Raw genomic sequence first — 21,736 nt, forward strand, 5'->3', positions numbered from 1 at the left:
CACTTCAGCTAATGAACTATTAGACATTGTGATACTACCTAGATATTTGGGACAGATTTGGAAGATACGCCAAAAGTCAATACCCAATATAATAGGTGTTTCCACTTCAGGGACCACATATGCCTTAATTACATGTAATTGGCCTTCGAAAGTAACGGGTAAATACATGTAACCGATACTCTTCAGTGATTGTCCGCCAGCAGCTACCATTGATATATTGTCATCCTGTAGCAAAGTGCAATCAACAAAATGTAAATGGGAATTGTTACCTAAAATTGTCACGGCGGCACCAGAATCAAGAAGACCACAAGCGTCAACATTGTGAATTTTAATATTTACATAAGGTCTAGGGTCATTTGTAGGTTTCGTGTGCAGAATTGTAGATATTCTATAAGTAGAAGTAAATGTTCTAATAAATGAAAGCCAAGTTTGCCAGTCTTCCCTATTGAAATTTCTACAATTCTGCTCATTTAGTTTTTTGAATTATTACTTTTGTTACACACTGGACACTCAGGTGTCTTTACATCCTTCAATCCGCATTTAAAACAAAATACGTCGCGACTTGCTTTACATTGTCGGATATGATGTGAGTTACTGCGACACCTAGAGCAATATGGTTGATGTTTATTTGTTTGAACAGAGTGTATAAAGTTTTGCTGTTGATTTTTGGTATTATTTTGTTGATTAAAATTATGATTTTTTGAAAATTGAGTTTTATTATAATTATTTCTATATGAAAACTTTTGTTTATTTGCATCTATGACAATTCTATTAGGATCTTTATTTCCCCCCTTAAAGTACGCAAATTCGGGTGCAACGGTTTCAGAACTCACACCAGGAGGTTCATGAAATTGTAAAAGTCGGGAATGAACAATCTCGTAATTACGACAAAGCGCGCGTAAGGCATCTATGGTATCATTCTGAGTCACTGATGCGGCTAATGTGCTGGCATAACAAGGCCTTATATTATGAAGCAGGATCTCTAGCTGCTCTGCCTCGGTAAAAGGCTTAGAAAGACGGGAGAACATTCCACTCATAATCGAGAGATAAATGGTTATGTTCTCGCGTTCCCCTTGAGTGCGCGAACGAATTTCTGCCTTTAGACGGTAGTCGTAATCCGCTTGATCAAAATCTTCCTTGAGCTTAGAAGAGAGCTCAGACCAAGATGAGACTTTGTCTTTTACCGAACGGTACCAGTGAAGAGCGTCATCCTGAAAGATTTCCGTAGCAAAAGCTAATATTTTTGAAGGAATTATATCCCGTGCAACAATAAACTCATCAACCCGCTGTATGAATGAGCGCACACAAGTTTTACCATTAAATTTTAATTTATTTAAATCAACTGCAGTACGATCACACGTCACCGAGATTAAGTTTTGCACTTCCGGTGCTAAGGTCGAGGAGAAACTAGGGCCCGAGTTAGATGGTCCAGGGGTTGGTCTATTCACTTGAAGAGACGCGAGCCGTTTTGATAAAAATTTGTAACCCTTAAAAATTTCATCGTACTCATCTTTCGTATCCTTGCTAGGCGTTAACCTCGCTAAACGATTGTGAAGGTGATTTAACATATTTTGAGTTCTCATTAGAGAAGGTTCACTAGGGTCTGATACATCTAGGTTAGTTTGAATCTTCGTGAGAACTTCTAAGCAACCTTTAAGATCCTGTCGAATATCTAAAGGAGACTCCAATATGTGTTCGGCCGTGTATTCTGACGATAATTTTACAATCTGCTTGCGTAGCTCCTCAACAGAAGATGCCGCGGTAGCACCACGAATCCGAACCTCATATTCGAGCTCCGATTTTTGGAGTGAAAGGTATTTAACAGGTAGCATTGTGACAATACAAATAACTAAATGGGCAAGTGGTAAAAAGCAAGAAAAAAGCAAAAATCAACAAATAAAAAAAATAATGTAACTGTTCTCCGATCTGTTACAATATATACTTTAATCAACGTTGGTTTTTTTTTATTTAAAGACTGATATTAGTAAAAGCAAAATAAAAAAAATAAAAAAAGTTAGCAGCAAAAAATAAAAAAAATAAAAAGTAAAAAGTGAAAGGTGGCTACTGATGTGTACTTCCAATAAAATTTAATCACTAAAAATAAACTAACAACAATTATAAATAATAAATTTAATTGCGCGTCAGCTCCTACAATATTAAATTTTTATTAACATAAAATGTGGGTAGAGAAAAAAAAATTTGGAGAAAATAAATTGTTAACGAGAACAATGAGTACAATAGTTTAGAAATATTATAATATTTAGTACACTTCAGTAGCAATTAAAAAACCAAAAACAAATAAAACGTTTTACAAAAATAAGCCACAACACAAACTAACTACAAAAAAACCGAAAAACAAAAAGAACTTGTGTGAATTTAACCACGTTTTAGGGCGCCAGTGTCACGGTTCCCCTGGTCTCTTAAGGAAGTAAATAAAACCAGGGTACCATGAACAAAAAAAATTTATTAGATTAATTAACCCGGTGAGGTAGAAAATAAAAAATATACGTATATGGGCGGGGTCGAGCACCCAATTCACACAAGCTCCAAATGCAGTTCGGCTCAGGTACTCTCCTGGTTCGCCGTGCAGGTGATATTCCCGGGAGTCGCGTGGCAGGATTCCGCTTTCGACCGGGGGCGGCAGGAACGGGTAGTTCAAGACCCGGCGGAGTGCACTCTCGTCGTCGGGGTTAGGTGGAAACGTCGAAATTGGTTTGAACGTCGTAATTGGTGAGCCAAACGTCGAAATCGGTGACCCAATCGTCGAACTTGGTGACCCAAACGTTGAACCCCAGTTTGGGGGCGATAAACACTGACACTATAATATTTGTTAAATCGAGACAACGCTAAGCAAGGATCACACAATTTTATAAAGTACGGTTACGGCTTAAATATATATAATATTAGCCACCGTATAGAGACCGTAATAAAACAGGTGATGTGCGTTAACTATTTCTTGAGACAAATTTCCAAAAATGAATGACGCGGCGGCGACCAGTACTGCCGTTTTTATATCCGAGACAAAAGATTCATTTGAATTTTTGAAAAAAGATAAAATGTTGCCCGCGCGAATATATAAATGCCGGTTGATGAATTTATATAATTTGTTTGTAGAAAAAAAATAATTTATGATAAAATAGTGTATCATAAATTACTGTAGATTTTAATTTCATTTAATTATAATAAACTAATGTTTTTTTTTTTAAAGAAAAATCATTTCACGTATTTAAATATTAAATTTAAGCATATTTTAATTACTAGCATAAATAATGTACGTATAACGTTACAGATGTTATTTTAAAACTGCGATATCTCCTGAGATACTCATTGAAATCGAATTATGTAAAAGGCTATTATGTTTTAAATTAAATACTTGTGATGAATAACGTATTTATTTAGTTAAGGATTAATATCGTGTTTATAAAAACATCTTCGCAAATAATGCATTATTTTAGAACAAACTTGGTTAGCATAAAAAAGGTTATAGTGAGCCAATTCGAGTTGAATGATCTACCAATGATAAAATAATGGTAATAGGAGAATAGCCGCCCTGGTTTTGTAAACTCTACTGTACTTAGTTGCTTATATGAACAACTAAAGCTCATAACAATAAAAGACAACAATAAATGAGTACATCAAGGTCTATGCATTATACTTTTTTAAGGTAGGTAATAATAAATAGAAGAAACATATTTTAATGATTTTACTTATTTATTTTTAATTACAAGAACTTGCAACTTATTGCAAAAAATTACAGTGAACATTTGTCTTATTTAATCACTTTAATTATTTCCTTAATATTGTCTTTTACGAAGCTGTATAATATTGCAGGATATAATACATTTTTTTTTAATTCAAAAAATGATATTAGCTTACAGTAAAATAGTGTATAGAAAAGTATATAATATTATATGAAAAAAAAACAACAATAATTTTATCTTTCATCATTATCATACAGTCATAATTAATAATTATTTTACCACTACATAGTCATGATACCAAATTTTATAATCACAGTAAAAGATTTCTACAGGTATCAAAAACTGTTATATATTATTCTATAGTGCATCTTGTTTTATAAACCACTATATGAACAGTGAGAATATTTTATGTTTAACATGATTGACTATAACACCCCAATATATTGTCCAGCAAACTTAAGCTACAGAGGGGCATTAGAAATAATATTCACAAATCCACAGCTCACATTGCGCACCATTATAAAAATAAATTATACATGATCCTAACCTAATTACACAGCTTATCTTGGCATATGTTCTCTGCAAATCTAAAAAAAAATAAAGAAAAAATAAATATATATAACCTTATATATTAAATGAAGTAAAGTTCATTTTTTGGAAGTGTCTTATTTAGTATACAAATATGGCGTACTTCCGACCACAGACAAAGTGTAGTATAGTAAAATGACATTTCTGGTTTCCCTTCAAAACGCATATAGTAAAATGACACGAAGAGTAAAAAAACACTATTAATAAACGACAGATGAAAATAAAATCCATTTTATCTTCAAATATTTAACAATACCATATTCCTCAAATTATTTTAAAACCTGATAATATATCAAATATTTTTAAGAATTAGTAGAGGTACAAAAAAAATGGATGCTCTGTGCTAGTAAGTGTCAGTTACAAGCGTTTGCGAGTGTTTAGTGATTTTGTTTTTTGTTTTTTGGCAATTCCCACTTGAATTGAATTATTTATATATTCATTTGTGTTGTTTACTGTTAAGTGTACGTTGTAAGTAGTTTTTTTTTTGTTAAGACCTGGTTCTCATTTTAGATTCCCGGGCTATACATGCCTCGGGACGACAGGACTGATGGCAAAGCTGGAGTAGCCATACTGGTCTCCAGGAACTGTATATATTCTTCCGTTTCCATTCCCTCACACAGTGACTTAATCAATATTGTGGCTGTCCGCATTTTAAACATTACTTTCTTCTCTGTGTATATACCTGAACCCAATATTAACGTCCTGTGTGAATTCTCATCTGTCCTCTCCTCTATTTCTCCCCCTATTGTTGTGTTAGGCGATTTTAACATTCATCACACATCTTGGGGTTCCCATTATTGTGATTATTTGTCCCTATATTTTTAGATATCTTAGATGATTATAACCTTGTTATGTTAAATGACGGGTCCCCCACTCGCCAGAGTCTCCCCTCTACAAAACCCGAATAGTGCTGTAGACTTATCATTCTGCTCTGCATCCCTTTCTTCCCTATTCTCGTGGACCATTCTCCCTCATTCTTTTGGCAGCGATCATTTTCCAATTGTTATATCACTATCATTCTCTTCTAGACCTACTGTTATCCCTATTCCCCCTAGATTGAAATTTAATGTGGCCAAAGCAGATTGGTCACAGTTTGCAGTAGTTACGGATAATAAAGTCAGTCATATCCCTCCTGTCAAATCAAATAACGTCCACCTAGTATATAATTATTTTAAAAATGCACTCTTGGAAAGTGCTGAAAAGGTAATTCCTTTAAAAGGCTCTGGCATTTTTAAAAGGACATCCCCTCCTTGGTGGGATGCTGATTGCTCAAATGCATGTAAGCGTCGCAAAGATGCAGAGCGACAATACTCTCTTTCTATAAGTCTAGATAATTATTTAAATTATAAAAGAGTGGCAGCTGAAGTGAATACTGCTCTCTGAAAAGAAAAAGAGTGGCTGGTACCACTTTTGCGAAAGTTTATCCCCTGCCTCTCACCCTTCTATTGTTTGGAAAAACATTAGGAGATATAGAGGAACACTTTCTGCTAGTGATAACCATCAGTCCAATGACACATCTACTTGGATCAATGCCTTCTCGCAAAAGTTGGAACCTCTATCGGCAACTTCATTGGAAGAGTGTATAACATACATAACCTCAAATCATATCCCATCAAATCATTTCGATGTCCCCTATTCTATGGAGGAATTTCAACTGGTTTTGCAGTCCATAACAGACTCCTCTCCTGGTAAGGATGGTATTCCTTATTCTTTTGTTGTTAAGAGTGGTCCAGCTACTCAAAAATTTTGCCTAGATATTTTAAATTATATATATCAATCGAAAGTTCCTCCAAATGAATGGCTAAGCCAAATAGTTTTGACTATCTTGAAACCGGGAAAACTTAGTACAGACCCATATGGCTATAGACCAATAGCATTATCATCCACTATCGCTAAGATCCTTGAACACCTTATTAAAAACCGATTGGAATGGATTATGGAAAGTGGAGGAGTCCTTTCCAAAACTCAATTTGGTTTTCGAAAAGGCTTTAGTACTATGGACAGCCTTGGGATCTTCATGACAGACTTACGCATTGCATTCTCTAAAAAAGAAACAGTTGTGGGAGTATTTCTTGATGTGGTATCTGCATATGATAATGATCTTCTTCCGGTGCTCAGGTAGAAAATGCTAAATCTAAATATCCCTGTGAGGATGACAAATTTTATCTACAACTATTTTTCTTCCCGCTCTATTATGAAATCTACAAGACATTCTTCTTTCCCTCCAAGAATGGTGTGGAAAGGACTCCCTCAAGGCTCTGTTTTGAGTCCTCTCCTTTATCCTTTTTCGTTTTTGCAATGTCCTTCAATATGCAGATGACCTATCACTATATATTTCCTCCAAAGACATAAATGAATGCACTACTCGACTTAACTCTGCCATTGCCTATTTGAATGATTGGTTAGGTAATCATGGGTTGTCTATATCTATTGACAAAAGTACTGTAGTGGTTTTCTCTCGTTCCACTTGTTTCTGACATTAATATAACTAGTAACCAACAAATTTTCCCGGTTAAAGATAGTGTAAGATTCTTGGGTGTTTATCTGGACTCAAAGATGACCGGTATACATCACATTAATCACATAAACCAGAAATGTCAAAAGAACATTAATATGTTACGGTCCCTTTTAGGAGTATGGTGGGGCTCACATCCTTATTCGCAGAAGCTACTTTATAATTCCCTTGTCCGTAGTCATTTAGACTATGGATCTTTTCTCTTAGAACCCTGTCATTAGACAAGATCCAGTCCAAATCACTAAGAATCATTATAGGCGCCATGCGATCCTCCCCAGTTAATGCTCTCCAAGTCGAATGTGTTGACCCTCCTCTTCATCTTCGAAGACAATACCTATCTGATAGATTCCTTTTTAAAGTCTTTCAATCCCACTATCACCCACTTATTAGTAAACTCCATACTCTTTTCCAACTCTTCTCTTCCTCTAATTATTGGTTGTACAAAGATCCCCCATGCCTCTTAATTAGTTACCAAAAACTGACTAGTCTCCCTTGCCCTATCTATCAATGCCGACTTAATCCCCTTTTTGATACTCCTTTTGAATCCCTTATATTCCCACCTCACATTATCCTTAACTTTTCTATTGAAAAAGGCTCACCTATTGCTAACATTCAATTTAATCAAATAATAAACGAACAGTTTAAGGACTGGATACTTATTTTTACAGATGCATCAAAATTTTATGTTCATAGCTGTGTTTGTGTGTCCGTCTTGATCCCTAAAGTAAATGTGATTTTAAACTTTAAATTACCTGCCATGTCTTCAGTTTTTACAGGGGAATCAATAGCTATTTTAGAAGCACTTTCTTTTATAGAATCACATCATTTAGATAAGTCCATTATACTGTCAGACTCGAGAAGTGTTCTTAAAGCTATTGTGTCAAACCCATTTCGGTCAAAAAACAAATTTTCTTACATCCTGAAAATAAGACAGTTACTTTTTAAATGCCACTCACAGAACATTCGGGTTGTGCTTGCATGGATTCCTGGACATAGTGGGATTTTAGGTACTGAAAGTGCAGATGCTTTTGCTAAAGAAGCCACAATATCTGGTATCCTTAGTCAATTTAGAGTACATTGCCAGGATCTCATCCCATTTGCAAAGTCTCACATGATGACTAAATGGAATAACCTTTGGTCTCAGTCAAGCAGATCCTGTGGCAGGTATTATGCTGAAATTCAAGCCTCCATCCCTCCAAGACCTTGGTTTTTCCAATACCGTCAAGCTTGCAAATTTGTCTGTTCAACAATACACTACCGTCCAAAAGTTTGGAAGCAACAAGATAAAATCAAATAAAATAAAAGTAAGCCATCTTAAATTTTTTTTATTGATACAGAATTAAAAAAATAGACAAAACACACTTCTACAACAATGAAATTAAATAAGTAATATAAAAATTAAATTAAATTTTAGCTTCATCGAAGTGTCCACCCCTCTCTTTAATTACCTTCTCGCATATTCTAGGCATCCTACTAATTAATTTCATAAAATACTGTTCATCTAACTTCTTCCATTCGCTCTGTAATAGTTGCCACAAATGTTCTGAGCTCGTAGGAGATTGATTTTTCACCCTTCTATCTAGTTCATCCCAAACAAGTTCAATGGGAGAAAGGTCAGGTGATTGAGACGGCCACTGCATGATTTTCACATCTTTTTTCTTCCTTAAAAAGTTCTGGCACAGTTTGGACGAATGTTTCGGGTCGTTATCTTGCTGAAAAACGAACCCAGGACCAATAAGATTCAGTCCACCGGGTATGGCGAAATCCTTAAGAATTTTCAAATAGCGTTCCTTGTTTAGTTTTTCGGTTATCCTCACAAGACTTCCGGGTTTATTGTTGCCGAAACACCCCCAAACCATGACATTACCACCACCATGTTTGATAGTAGGCACTGTACAAGCTTCTGAAGCTCTCTCTCCTTTAGATCGGCGCACAAAAACACGTCTATTGGACCCGAAAATCTGAAACTTCGATTCGTCACTCCAAAGAACTTTTTTCCATTGGTTTATTGTCCAGTTTTTATGTTCCTTTGCCCATTCTAGTCTGTTTTTCTTATGCCGAATTGTTAGTTTTGGTTTTTTAACTGCAACACAACCTCTTAGCCCCGCAGACAGTAGTCGTCTTTTAACTGTTGTTATTGACACGGGTGTTCCTCGCGTTTCATTCAGAGATGCGGTAATTTGTGGTGCAGTTAAGCGACGATTCCGTTTAGAAAGAACTCTGATGAAGTTATCCTCTTGACTTGTAGTGGATTTGGGCCTACCAGACCTTTTTCTATCTTCATTTTTGCCAGTTTCTTTTTTTCTAGCGAGGGTGTAGTGGACACCTTTACAAGAAATTCCGAGTTTTTTTGCGATTTGGCGTTCACTGTAGCCTTCCTCACGCAGAGTACAAATAGCGCTTCGCTGTTCAAGTGTGATTTGCTTGCGTTTTGCCATTTTCAATAAAAAAAAAAGACGGTCAAGGAAGTAGTCGAAATCTTTTGAATACAGACGATGTTAATATCACAACCTTCGCGTTCTAATGCTCAAGTGTGACTAAATAAGGTCCAAAAAAGATATAAACTACAAAATATTTTCAATAAAACCGCATCAATGCATGAAAGAAAGTCCCCGGCGGATGAAGTAATAAAACACGTGTTTCGTCAAAATCCAGGAATTTGTTAAAACTCAAGGAATATGCACTAGTAGTCCTTTTGTTTTGTGTTAAAAAATCACAAAAGGTCATAAAACTTTATTTTATTGCTATTATTTACCGCAGGGAGTCGGCAATCTTTTGTTTTGTTTGAAATCAGGTGTGCTTCCAAACTTTTGGACGGTAGTGTATGTCGCCTTAGACTTGCACACTCATGTACTCCTGTATTTCTTGCAAGGATCAGGATCAGGGACAACTCACTTTGTGAATGTGGGATCGACGAAGGTACCCCAGAGCATATCTTTTTCTGTTTCCCAAAGAATTATTCTTCTCTCTATGACCTACTTCCTCCATCTATTCCCCGTCCTTGTAATTTCAAATCTATTTTATCATATGTACATACCCCTTTTATTGATTGATTATATGTTTGTATATATGAACTAACAACATTAAATTCTAATGTGATGTCCATCTAATAAATTAACAATTTGTGTTTGTGTTTGTTTTAGGTAATTCAACAGTGAAAGTCTGCCACTTTAATACCGTATAAATATTTAACACTTGTACTCTCATGACACCAATATTCTTAGCAGAGCATTTACCCTAAACATAAAATCATAGACTCACTCTGACATTGGCACATCCTCACAGAAGCCATTATACAAGAAGAAGAAGTACAAAAAAAATTATCAATGGAGCATTTTTTATAAGACAACAAATCTATATTTCCCTTATGTGAATGGTCAGCAAAAAAGACGTCACAAATAAAATTTACAATACAATAGGGCCGTGTCTAGAAAAAAACACGGTTCATTAGTATTGTCACAACATTTGTAGTTACTATGATTAAAAAACCTTGCTCCGGTGGCACACTGTAACATCTAAACAAAAGGATTGTACCATTGTTTTTCACGAAGCTCTCATTGGGTAATTCTTAGTTTCATCCAATCCCACAAAATTTTCCTGAACTACAATAAACTTTAATGCCAGTGCTATAGTTTTATATTATATGGAATGGCATTACAAAATGATCAGGCTGAAAATGATATTCATAATATAAAACAAAATCTTTACATTAAACACTTTATAGAAAAGATTGACATTTGTAATATTTTGTAAGCATTTTTTGACCTTAACAAAAAAAAAGAAAAAAAAGAAAACAATATAATATAACAACTTAGTAACAAATCACTTTATGGTATCATTGTTTTAACAACTTATTAACAAATTATAGTTTGTGAAAATTTTAAATACAGGTAAAAAGCACAACCTATTTTATCACACATTTTGTTCATTCACTTACACTCATTTACCTCTAAAATATAATGACTACATCCCTATTTGCCTTAAAAAAAGATATTGAAATGAGATATTAAAAAAGATTAATTATCTGTACTCTCGATATTCGTATTTTAATAGTTTTTGTGTTTAAATGATAAATTGTTATTTGTTTTTAGTGAAATAAATAGTAAATGGAGTTTTACAATTGTCCGTAAACTAATGTGTTTGAAAGTGAGTGATAAATGCGGAAAAATTGTGAATTACATATTGACAGGGTTTGTTGACTAAATAAGACACTTCCAAAAATATGGGGTATACTTAAAAAATTCAGCAATACTTACTGAAGTTGAGCAGGACAAAGGTGCAAAACTAGTCTGCGGATTTGATGTATTAGCAAAAGCATTCATCTGCATTTGCGATGCTGGTGGATGTGTGGCTAAAGGGGATACGGGTGGTGCCATTCCACTCACTCCTCCTCCACCTGCATTACTTGGACTTCCTGTCGTTGATAACCTTGAAAATGCTGCCAGCGCATCAGGGAAGTTTGGTGGTGTTGCAGGAGTGTTACATGGTGTCATTAGTTGCTGTAATGTAAAAAATTAATAAAACAAACTAAACTTTACTGTCTAAAATTTGAACTTCTAAATTCATATACCTGATGGTAATGTTGTGCAGCTATACCATTTGCTCCAGAAGGGATTGCAACTTCTTGAAAGAATATTGACAGAGCCGTCTGTAAATTAATATGTTTCTACAGAATTATGATGCAATTACATATATCACACATTATTAAATAAATTTATGCTTTGTTATACATTAAAGCAAAGTTATAGGATTCAATAAAGTGCAGACTCTGGTATATATTTGGTATGTACAAGTTTTAAATTTAATGCTTCTAGTAATATTTACTAATTTTAATTATTAATCTTAATTTTTTATTCTTTTTAATTATTTTTTGTTCTTTATTTTTAAAAAAGATTTACATACATAGGATACTAAAGAGATATTTATCTTATTAATTTTAATAAACATTTCACACTGACACACACACACATGTCACACAATGACCATCAGTAGGATTTTCTCCTGTGTCGAATTGTCTATGTTTTCTGAGATTATTGTTTAATCTTTCTTTTTATTTAATTGTAAGCTTCAGAAAAATATATATTTAAAAGTATATTGTTAAGGACACACAAAGAAACTAGCGTCATCTAGCGGCAACCATTGAAACCACGCAAAGACAGAGACCGCATGAAACTCTCTACTCAATACTAGATGGCGTTAGAGGAGCAACTGTGGAACTATATAGAAGTATAGTCTCGAAAACCGGGTACATGCGCGAACTTTCCAGAATGGTCTGGGCCTCGTCTCGGCCGATATAAATAGCCGTAGCGAGGCGAACGAGTGCAGTTCAGTTTGAGCGATCTTCGAGGCGACTTCAAGAGTGAAAACTAGTGATCAAGAGTGGTACCAGCGAAACCTACGACATTGGCTACGACTGAGGACATCGTTAGTGCTTAGTGATTGAACCTAGTGCTTTGTGTTGGACCTAGTGCTAGTGAATAAAGTCTTGAAAAGAGTCAGCAGGTCTTTCTCTCCAAATCCTTCGAACCCTAACACGTAACAATATATACAATATATGTAACGTATTTATGACAAAAGTAACTCGTTATTTATGAGATATCATTATTTATAATCTTTTATTGTTATTAATTTTTTAATCTTGTATATCAACATTCATAATTTATACCTCACTTAGTGTACAAGTAGCTTTTTTTTTGTAGTGAAACTAGATGTAACATTAAATAATTCATAATTATATGTTTTGAAGAGAGGTGACATTTGTCAAACAGTAGAATAATTATATGTTTTATATCTGCCTACTGTGTAAGAACAATCTGTTATCTCTTAATTTGTTTATTCTTTATCATGGGTCATATAAAAATCAAAGTGAAGAATTAAAGTGGGTAAGTGATATGTTTATAATTAAATGACTCACACAAAAAATACTATATAGACATGAATCAAAATAATATATATATTACTAAATGTAAATAAAAAATGTGTGTATTTTTTAATGTATTATCTTTTGAATATTTATCAAATAACTTTACTTATTATGTTATGTTGCTGAAATGATATCACAGAAATTAAATAAATAAACAATTAACAATTTTTAAACAACATAATCTGCTTAAGACATCTTGTTGTATTACAACATTAGAACAAGTAAACACACATTTTATTGTATGTACTGAGTAAAAAAATAATGTAAACATAAATAAAAAAGTTTGTTAAAAAATTTCCAATTTGAATACTTTAACTATAAGAATACTGCAAAGGTGAATAACTTCAATATTTAATATGAACATTATTTGAAACGTTGCTGGTTAGAAGATGATAGAATGACATGATAGGTAATGCGAAATTGTAAAAAGTAAATGTATACTTATATTGTTTTCCATTTAGTAAATAAAATTAAGTAAAGTTGTATGTGTCATCAATGTTATTGTCAATTTATTTACAAACCAGCTTATTTTGTCATTACTATCAATGTACCTGCCTACCTATATGTTCTAGATAAGATCAAGGTAAATGATCGTACAATTGTCCCACTAAAGCAAATTACTCCATGAGTTAAAATATTTTGGTTTACGTATTTGACTCATCTACTATTAAAATAAAGAGACGTGGTTGCAACAAAATATGACTCGTAGCAGCCATTTCATGATTATAGTGTTTGTTTACATGTATTTTATAAATTTACCTCAAATTGCCAATGTGCAGCCTGAAGTAGCTGCTTAGCTTGTTCTCGTGCACATCCAGCCGCAAGTACAAATTGATTAATCATAACTTGTTCACGCAAAGAATCCATTATTATATTCTTCTGATACAGTAAAAATTCACCGGATCAGCAAGAAAAAGTGAGTGTACCAAAGCAAATGAATGTTTATTCACGTTATGAATACGAACGTAATATTATTGTGGCGCTAGTGAGATACAAACACAGTGAGAGTGAAAGAGAAAACATGAGTTTACATAATACCCATCGTCATTATTTTTAGTATTTAGATTTAGTATGGCGGATCGCGGATGTCCTTGTTTTTTTTTTTTCATTAAAAGCAACACAGTTATTAATCACACAGCCTAATTATGAGTACGGTACATATGTACTATTCGGTTTTAAGCAATAAAAAGAGCGAAAAAATACCCTAAATATAATAGAACAAAATAACAGATAAACATATGTGATCATTTTGAGGATAGCTCACTCTATTCTCTAACAGTGAAAAGGTGGTCAATGTACAATGCAAGTAGTTCGAAAGCAATTTAGACGACTATAATATTAAGTATAGTTAGATACTTCGTTAATAGCTTATAATTTTTATGAACAGAAAAACAAACAAATGGCAACGTTGCAGAATTTTTTTGACATTCCGTTCCAGCGGGGATCGAACCCGCATCTCCGATTGACCGTTGTGCGTGCTTTAGAAAATGTGCTATGGAAAGATGTACCCGTTAGATCGAAATTTTTGATATAATGATTTTATATTCGATTCTAAGCGACCGCGGCGCTGTCTAAAGTGAGTTCCTTACACAACTCGTAACTATTCCAAGTTTCATAATACAATTACGTTATTTCACATTTACAAAGTTAGACCGATAACTATACTAAGTGACTAATTTTAAGTTTCTTTATATTTTAGATTAGGTATTATGCCTCAAATTTGCCTCAAAATTATATAATTTTGAGGCAAATTTGAGGACCATTATTTTTAACCATGAACGAAACAGGACTTCAAAAATAAGAAAACACAAAACAAATTTATTTAAAACAAAGTTCATACAATTTTTAACGACTAATAGTACCTATTGATAAAAAATATCTCTAATGCCTTATTTTTGGCCAGTTTATAAACTAATTTACAGTAAAATCCTATTGATATATTGTTATTCGAATGCTTCATAAAATGTAATACACAATGTTCAAAACCAATACATATAAAATAATGAATACTATTATAAAATAATGAATACTATTTGTCAAATTCTCACAGCATGATATATGTTATTATGACACCGTTTCACAATATAACAAAAATATAATATCCTTATTCAAAATTTTAGTAATACTAACTGAAATACAAACAAGGGGTCTGAGTTGTAGTGTGACTTTTAGTAAATTATAAAAGTATAAATATGTGTTTAGAAACTTAAAATACAAAGTTAATGTAAAAATATAAAGTTATAAAAATATAATCCACTCCACTTCTAATATAGTAATCTGCGACGCCGCGTTGGCGCAACGGTTACAGCCATGGATTGTACCTGTTGCGCTGGCGGATGCGGGTTCGATCCCCGCACATGACAAACATTTGTATTGGCCATACATCTGCTTGCCGTGGTCTGGGTGTTTGTGCAGTTCTTGTGGGTCTCCCCACCGTGCCTCGGAGAGCACGTTAAGCCGTAGGTCCCGGTTGTTATCATGTACACCTGATAGCGATTGTTACTCATAGTAGGGAATATATCCGCCAACCCGCATTGGAGCAGCGTGGTGGATTAAGCTCTGATCCTTCTCCTACATGAGGAAAGAGGCCTAGTAGTAGTAGTAGCCCAGTAGTGGGATATTACAGGCTGAAGCGTTGTAATTTGCGTACATTATATAAATTACTAGCAGTGCCCGCGGCTTCGCCCGCGTTGAAATTAGTGTGTCACAAAGCTTTTCCGACAAACTTCCAGTGAAACTCTCATCAAAATCGGCTTAGCCGTTCCGTAAACCTTCCTCTTGCCAATGGTGGAGCCCTCTCTCCAATGGTTAAACCGCATGAAAATCCGTTCAGTAGATTTTGAGCGAATCGATCACATACACTTTTAGGGACTGTGTTTTGTAATACACTAACTGTTGCCCGCGACTACGTCCGCGTGGTTATGAAGATATGCATTACTATTAAGATGTTTAACGCATTTTTTTTTTATTTCAGTCACTTGAAATGCTTATCAAACTGAGTAACTTTTTAAAAGGTACAATTTAGTATAATTTAATAGTTATTTTTATAAAACCTCTCTATACACCACATTTGTAGTTTTATTTTCAGGCTGTTTATGTTACATACAAACTATCAACCCCAATTAAACCCCCTTAGCGGTGGAATATCGTAAATTCCGTTCTTAGCGGACGTCTGCTAACTATAATCTACCTCCCTGCCAAATTTCATCTTTGTCCATCCTGGATGGATGGACCATCCAGCGATTTTTGAGTTCTCGTGATTTGTGAGTCAGTGACCTTTCTCTTTTATATATATAGATTACTATGCATTATTTGAACACCTCCTCACCGTCTATAGAGCATACATTTTAAATTTCAAGTCTCTTACTTCAAAAACATAGGACTTTCATACAAACTTCCAACCTCCGTTTTATCCCCTTAGGGGTCGAGTTTCGTATAATCAGTTTTTAACAGATGTCTACGCCTTATAAGGAGCCTACCTGCCAAATTACAAGTTTGTATCTGTTATAGTTTCGGAGATTTAGTGATGAGTGAGTCAACCTACCACCCCCTGTTTTAACCCCAAAAGGGAGTTGTTTTCTAAAGATACATTGGACACCTTTTCCCCATCTATAGAGCATACATTTTAAATTTCAAGTCTCTTACTTCAAAAACATAGGACTTTCATTTAAACTTCCAACCCTCGTTTTAGCCCCTTAGGGGTCGAGTTTCGTAAAATCCGTTCTTAGCGGATGTCTACGTCCTATAAGGAGTCTACCTGCTAAATATAGTGTTTTGTTAACTGTCAAAATTTGTAGTCAAATTGAAAAATAAAAAAGGTTCTTTATTTTCATGATTTTTTGGTTTTCTTTAATTTAAATTTTTAATTATGGTCCAATTTCGACCTCTGGGCGACCACCAGTCGCTATAATTCTATTTACTGGTAGAACTTATAGTTAAGAAACCTTTCCATTACGTTAATAACTAATAATTCCGTTACGTTAATAATTAACGTTAACAATTGTAACGGTATAACAGATATCGAAAAAAATTAACGCAATTGTTTACCGGTATTTTACTTTGCTAATTTTGGAAATAAGTCTTGTAACCAAGCCGTGCATCAAATGTCAAGAGGTTCATGAAGTTGGCACCCAGAATTATGAATTTATAATTTATGTTAATTTAGTTTTACTTAATCGTTTGCGCGTTAAAATTTATGAAAAAAAGGATCAATAACATTTGTTTGCGCGTATCCTCGTTTTTGAGAAAAATCAAAATTAAAATTGGGTGCTACAACGCCAGCACCCAAAAATGAAATCCACTTTTTGCTTATAAATGGCAGTATTGAATATTTTTATTTATACATATCGAATGCGCATGACACGCGCAGATGGCACCCGAAAGAATTAATGAGCTATAATAACTCAATTATAAATTATTAATATTTTAATATTTTTTATCGGGAAATAATCAGTGCGTTCCACTACGCGAATCCATATTGAATTAACGTTTTACTCCAATCCATGCGGCTGCGGGGGCATTTAAGTTGTAGCACCCAATTTTTATTTTTATTTTTCTCAAAAACGAGGACATGCGCAAAAAATGTTATTGATCCTTTTTTTCATAAATTTTAACGCGCAAACGATTAAGTAAAACTAAATTATCATAAATTATAAATTCATAATTCTGGGTGCCAACTTCATGAACCTAATGTCAAGATATCAACCACAGAGCAATATCAATTTGACAAATAAAATATGAATACCGACATACAATACCTACAGAATAGGTTTTAAAGTCGTGCTTTGGTAATTGGTTCGTGTTGCAATGGCAATGTGGTTAGGAGTTTAGGATAGTAAAACATTTTTATACAGTATAAAAACATGGATCATAGACCTGAAACAAATATGAATATTAATTCAGGCGAACCAGTGACTAAGAAACGTCGAACATACAATGACTGTAAGTTAAACTACCATGATAACAAGCGTTGTATTTAAATGAAATAATTTACTTTATATATACTAATAAATTTTACAGGTGAAACGGAAACAACAGGCAAACAAAAATCAGAATTGCCCCCTTTATCTCAAAAAAAAGAAACTAGAATACGAAAGAAGCCCGTTGCTAGTATCCGTTTGAAAAATAGTGGTGAAAATGCAGCTTTAACTGTACCTACAGATAATCGTGTACCTTTGTTGCTTACTGATGTACAATATTTACTTCTACATTCATTATTAGGAAATATTAATTTAATACAACCTCCACGCTGGTATGTGATAGACAAATGTAACAATGTAAGTCAAACAACATGTATTATACTTGAAGGTTTATCAATTAAACATTGGGAAAAATATCGAGAGACTATGCTCAAGACTAAAAAAATATTTAATTTAGTTGTAGAAATAGTTACACCATCAGTTTACAATGGATCATTAGTCAGAGAGCTTGCATTAGTACCACTATCAGAATCTGAAAAAGAAACCATAATACAACAATATGGAAGTATGAACTTAGCTTTGGAAGTAAGGAAAGACTTAATGATAATGATGAGAGCCATTTTTCCTGTAAGAAATGGAGTATCTGAAAATTTTGAAAACATTTCTCTTGAGGAAAAATTTTCAAGAACACAACTTATACTATCTGCTTGGCAATTAATCGAAGAAAATTATCCAGTTCCTTTAAATGGAAAGTTAAGGAAATTATATGCAGATTATGTTATGTCTAAAGATGAGTATTCTCCAGTGACAGCGACATCTCCAATGTTTGGCCTAGACTGTGAAATGTGCATTACTAGAGTCGGCTCTGAGCTAACTCGTATCTCTGTGGTGAACGAAAAGCATGAGGTAGTTTATGAATCACTTGTGAAACCTTACAATAGTATCACTGATTATGTAACAAGGTATTCTGGAATAACAAAATCAATATTAGAAAATGTTACTAAAAGGCTAGAAGATGTACAAACAGAATTAAGAGAATTATTACCTCCTGATGCCATTCTAGTTGGCCAATCTTTAAATACAGATTTACATGCATTAAAAATGATGCATCCTTACATAATAGACACAAGCTTAATTTACAATTTAAATGGGGAAAGGTCTAAAAAACCTAAACTTAAAGCACTTGCAAGAGAATTTCTGAATGAAGATATTCAAAATCAGAGGGGTGGTCATTGTTCTGTAGAGGATTCTCTAGCTTGTTTAAAGTTAGTCCAGTTGAAGCTTAGCAGAAATGTAGAATTTGGAGATGCTGTTCACCTGAAGAGGCAAACATTTAAACAAAATATTTTAAAAGTGGCCACCCAACAACAGTATGCTTGTTCTATATTCAACCATGTTATTGAACAGAAAAAGACATCCTTAGTAGTTGGCTGTGATAATATAACTGGAGATTACCATACATATTTAAAACAAGCCAAAGAAAGCCTATGCAATCAGTTCAAAAAGAATAAATCAAAAAAGGTCAAACTAATAACGGTAGATACAGTCGAAAATGTTATAGATACAGTTAAAAAATCTGTTGATGATTATCATTTAGTCATGGGTCATATAAAACTGGACCAGTCTTCAGATGATACTCAAATGATAAACAAAATTGATGAGTGGATTGAGGGGGTTTGGAGTAGTTTACAAGAATCTGCTTTGTGTGTCATTGTTTTTGGTGGTTCAACAGATGATAATGGCGTTGCTATGATGAACGTAAAAGGTGCTACAATCATTAAATAGTTATCTTAAATAGTTTAAGATTATATATATTTTCTTTTTAATTTATACCCATGTATAAAATAATAGGTAAGAGAATAATATCTGGAAACAATGTAATTTGTGTGGAAATTGTAATAAAAATAATTTTAATATAAGGAATGGAAAAAATCTTACTGCTCCTATAAATTTAAAAAGTGTACCTTGTGCACATATCTTTATATCTTAATATGAAATACATTTACATACATAATAAGGAAAATATAGGCCATATATTCGATATGTATATGTAATTTAACATCTTATAGGGCTCACAAAAACAATTTAACATATGTTAATATTGTATGATAGTGCCTAATAATTAAACTACTATTTTTAAACTGTAATTTCACAATCTTATGAAAAAAACAGACTTGCTACAAAAGAAAATACATCTTATCAGACTCCTATCTAATGAAATTAAGCTTCCAGATGACCCAATAATTGTAAGTATAAATAAAAAATAATGTAATAATATCTTATTTGTTATATTTTATGTGAACGCTAAGAAAAAGAAATTGTTTACTTGGTAACTTTTAAATAATTACCAGCTAAATACTTAAACGAGAATAGAATTTTAAGTCGTAGTCTCTAAAGTTTTATGAACAATATTGTGTATTATTTAGAAACTCAATTCAAATGAATTCTTCGTTTATGGTTTCGTGTTGGTAACTTCAGAAAGGAGAACAACATAGAGGATAGGGGAAAACTGAGATAGGAAAAGAGAATATAGAAAAAGGAGTTCACTTATGCTTCATCTATCAATGTGGATCATTACATAGTGTATAGTCATGTACCCTAACTTTCAATGGATGTGTAAGTATATCTAAAAAACCGATATTCTAAAATCTCAAGTTATAAGGAGGCGTATCATCCTCAATTGATTTTGATTAAATACAATATTATGATCAAGTCAAAAGTTTACTTGCAACGACATTCAAATCTTAGAACTTTTGTAATAATAATAAGAATTGTTTATTTTATATCAAATATTTTTACAGTTTCTCGCTAGATTGCGTAACAGGTTAGGGGGCGTTCAAGTATTACGTAACGCAATTTGGGGGGAGGGGGGGGTCTTATAAAACGTTACGATGCGTTACAGGGGCGGGAGGGGGGTTTGAACAACGCGTTACGTAACACTGTATTTTATTTAAATAAATAAAAAAAAAAACTAGGGTATTAAAATCTCCCAAGCTGGCAATCCTTTTCGTTTATGGTTTACGGGGAATCCCCCGATTGTATTGTACGACATTTTTATTTTGCTCTCCCAAGTTGTCAACTCACGGGGAATCCCTCACAGAATTGTTACGTCATTTTTATTTTGTTTTTGATGTCAGTATCCGTTAGGGTTTACGCAGAAGCACTTTGCTCTAGTCAGTGACCGAGTTGTTAAAGTGAGATTATTATACGGTAATGTCCTCGAAAGAAGGAGATTTGTATCATCAGCTATTTTTGGCCTATAAAGGCTCTCATGCTGACTTGTCAGCGCAACTTTGTCAAAAAAATGCTAACGAAATTTGGAAAACGGCTAAAGAAAAACTGAAAAATAAGGAAAAGTTTATAGAACATATAAATGATGTTATACAAGAGTTCAAGTTGAAGGCCACGAAGAAGAAAGCAACAATGCTTAGTTATTTTACACAGGTTAGTTCACTGCTAAAATGTTATTACATTATATTATAATAGAAATAACATTTACATAACCTAGATCTTCTTAAAAGGACTGGTCATAATCATTATTTATTTTTAGTTACCTATGAAATCATCAAGCACGCCAGCAACACTTTTGTCAACAAAGCTAAATGTCCCAGCGATTTCGCGTACTCTTCAACAAGAACAGGTTCGTGTGTACACTTTTTAACCGACTTCCAAAAAAGGAGGTGGTTCTCAATTCGACTGTATGTTTTTTTTTTATGTATGTTACATCAGAACTTTTGCCCGTGTGGACTGATTTCGACAAATTTTCTTTTAATCGAAAGGTGGTGTGTGTCAATTGGTCCCATTTAAATTTATTTGAGATTTAACAACTACTTTTCGAGTTATATCTAATAATGCGTTTTTACTTGACGCTTTTTTCGTCGACCTACGTTATATTATACCGCATAATTTTCTACTGGATGTACCGATTTTGATAATTCTTTTTTTGTTAGAAAGGAGATATCCCTAGTTTAGTACCATGATAAGGAAACCAGGATCTGATGATGGGATCCCAGAGAAATCGAGGGAAACTCTTGAAAATCCGCAATAACTTTTTACTGGGTTTACCGATTTTAATAATTTTTAATTTAAT

The 21,736-nt window shown here is 33.5% G+C and overlaps 2 protein-coding genes across 2 annotated transcripts; one reads left to right on the forward strand and one right to left on the reverse strand.

Annotated features, from left to right (window-relative positions):
- Window positions 1–3,692: 3,692 nt before the first annotated feature.
- LOC123660026 (UBA-like domain-containing protein 2) lies at window positions 3,693–13,742 on the reverse strand. The gene is made up of 4 exons (XM_045595170.1): window positions 13,487–13,742; window positions 11,375–11,452; window positions 11,061–11,303; window positions 3,693–4,288 (listed from the first exon to the last, which is right to left on the reverse strand). The coding sequence occupies exons 1-4, from the start codon at window positions 13,592–13,594 to the stop codon at window positions 4,262–4,264; spliced, it is 456 nt and encodes a 151-aa protein (XP_045451126.1). The 5' UTR covers window positions 13,595–13,742; the 3' UTR covers window positions 3,693–4,261.
- A 3,628-nt stretch (window positions 13,743–17,370) lies between these two features.
- On the forward strand, window positions 17,371–19,923 carry LOC123660025 (RNA exonuclease 1). The gene is made up of 2 exons (XM_045595169.1): window positions 17,371–17,668; window positions 17,747–19,923. Exons 1-2 carry the CDS (start codon window positions 17,590–17,592, stop codon window positions 19,429–19,431), a joined length of 1,764 nt encoding a protein of 587 aa, XP_045451125.1. The 5' UTR covers window positions 17,371–17,589; the 3' UTR covers window positions 19,432–19,923.
- Window positions 19,924–21,736: the final 1,813 nt, after the last annotated feature.

Source organism: Melitaea cinxia, chromosome 14, assembly GCF_905220565.1.
Source record: "Melitaea cinxia chromosome 14, ilMelCinx1.1, whole genome shotgun sequence".
NCBI lineage: Eukaryota > Metazoa > Arthropoda > Insecta > Lepidoptera > Nymphalidae > Melitaea > Melitaea cinxia.

Bases quoted from the DNA above. Each gene is read 5' to 3' on its own strand.
- LOC123660026 (XM_045595170.1), bottom strand. From the start codon at position 13,594: ATGGATTCTTTGCGTGAACAAGTTATGATTAATCAATTTGTACTTGCG. The intron at 11,304-11,374 runs GTATATGAATTT...TTTACATTACAG, and splicing joins CTGCACAACATTACCATCAG to CAACTAATGACACCATGTAA. The intron at 4,289-11,060 runs GTAAGTATTGCT...ATTTTTTTTTAG, and splicing joins CTTTGTCCTGCTCAACTTCA to ATTTGCAGAGAACATATGCC.
- LOC123660025 (XM_045595169.1), top strand. From the start codon at position 17,590: ATGGATCATAGACCTGAAACAAATATGAATATTAATTCAGGCGAACCA. The intron at 17,669-17,746 runs GTAAGTTAAACT...TAAATTTTACAG, and splicing joins ACGTCGAACATACAATGACT to GTGAAACGGAAACAACAGGC.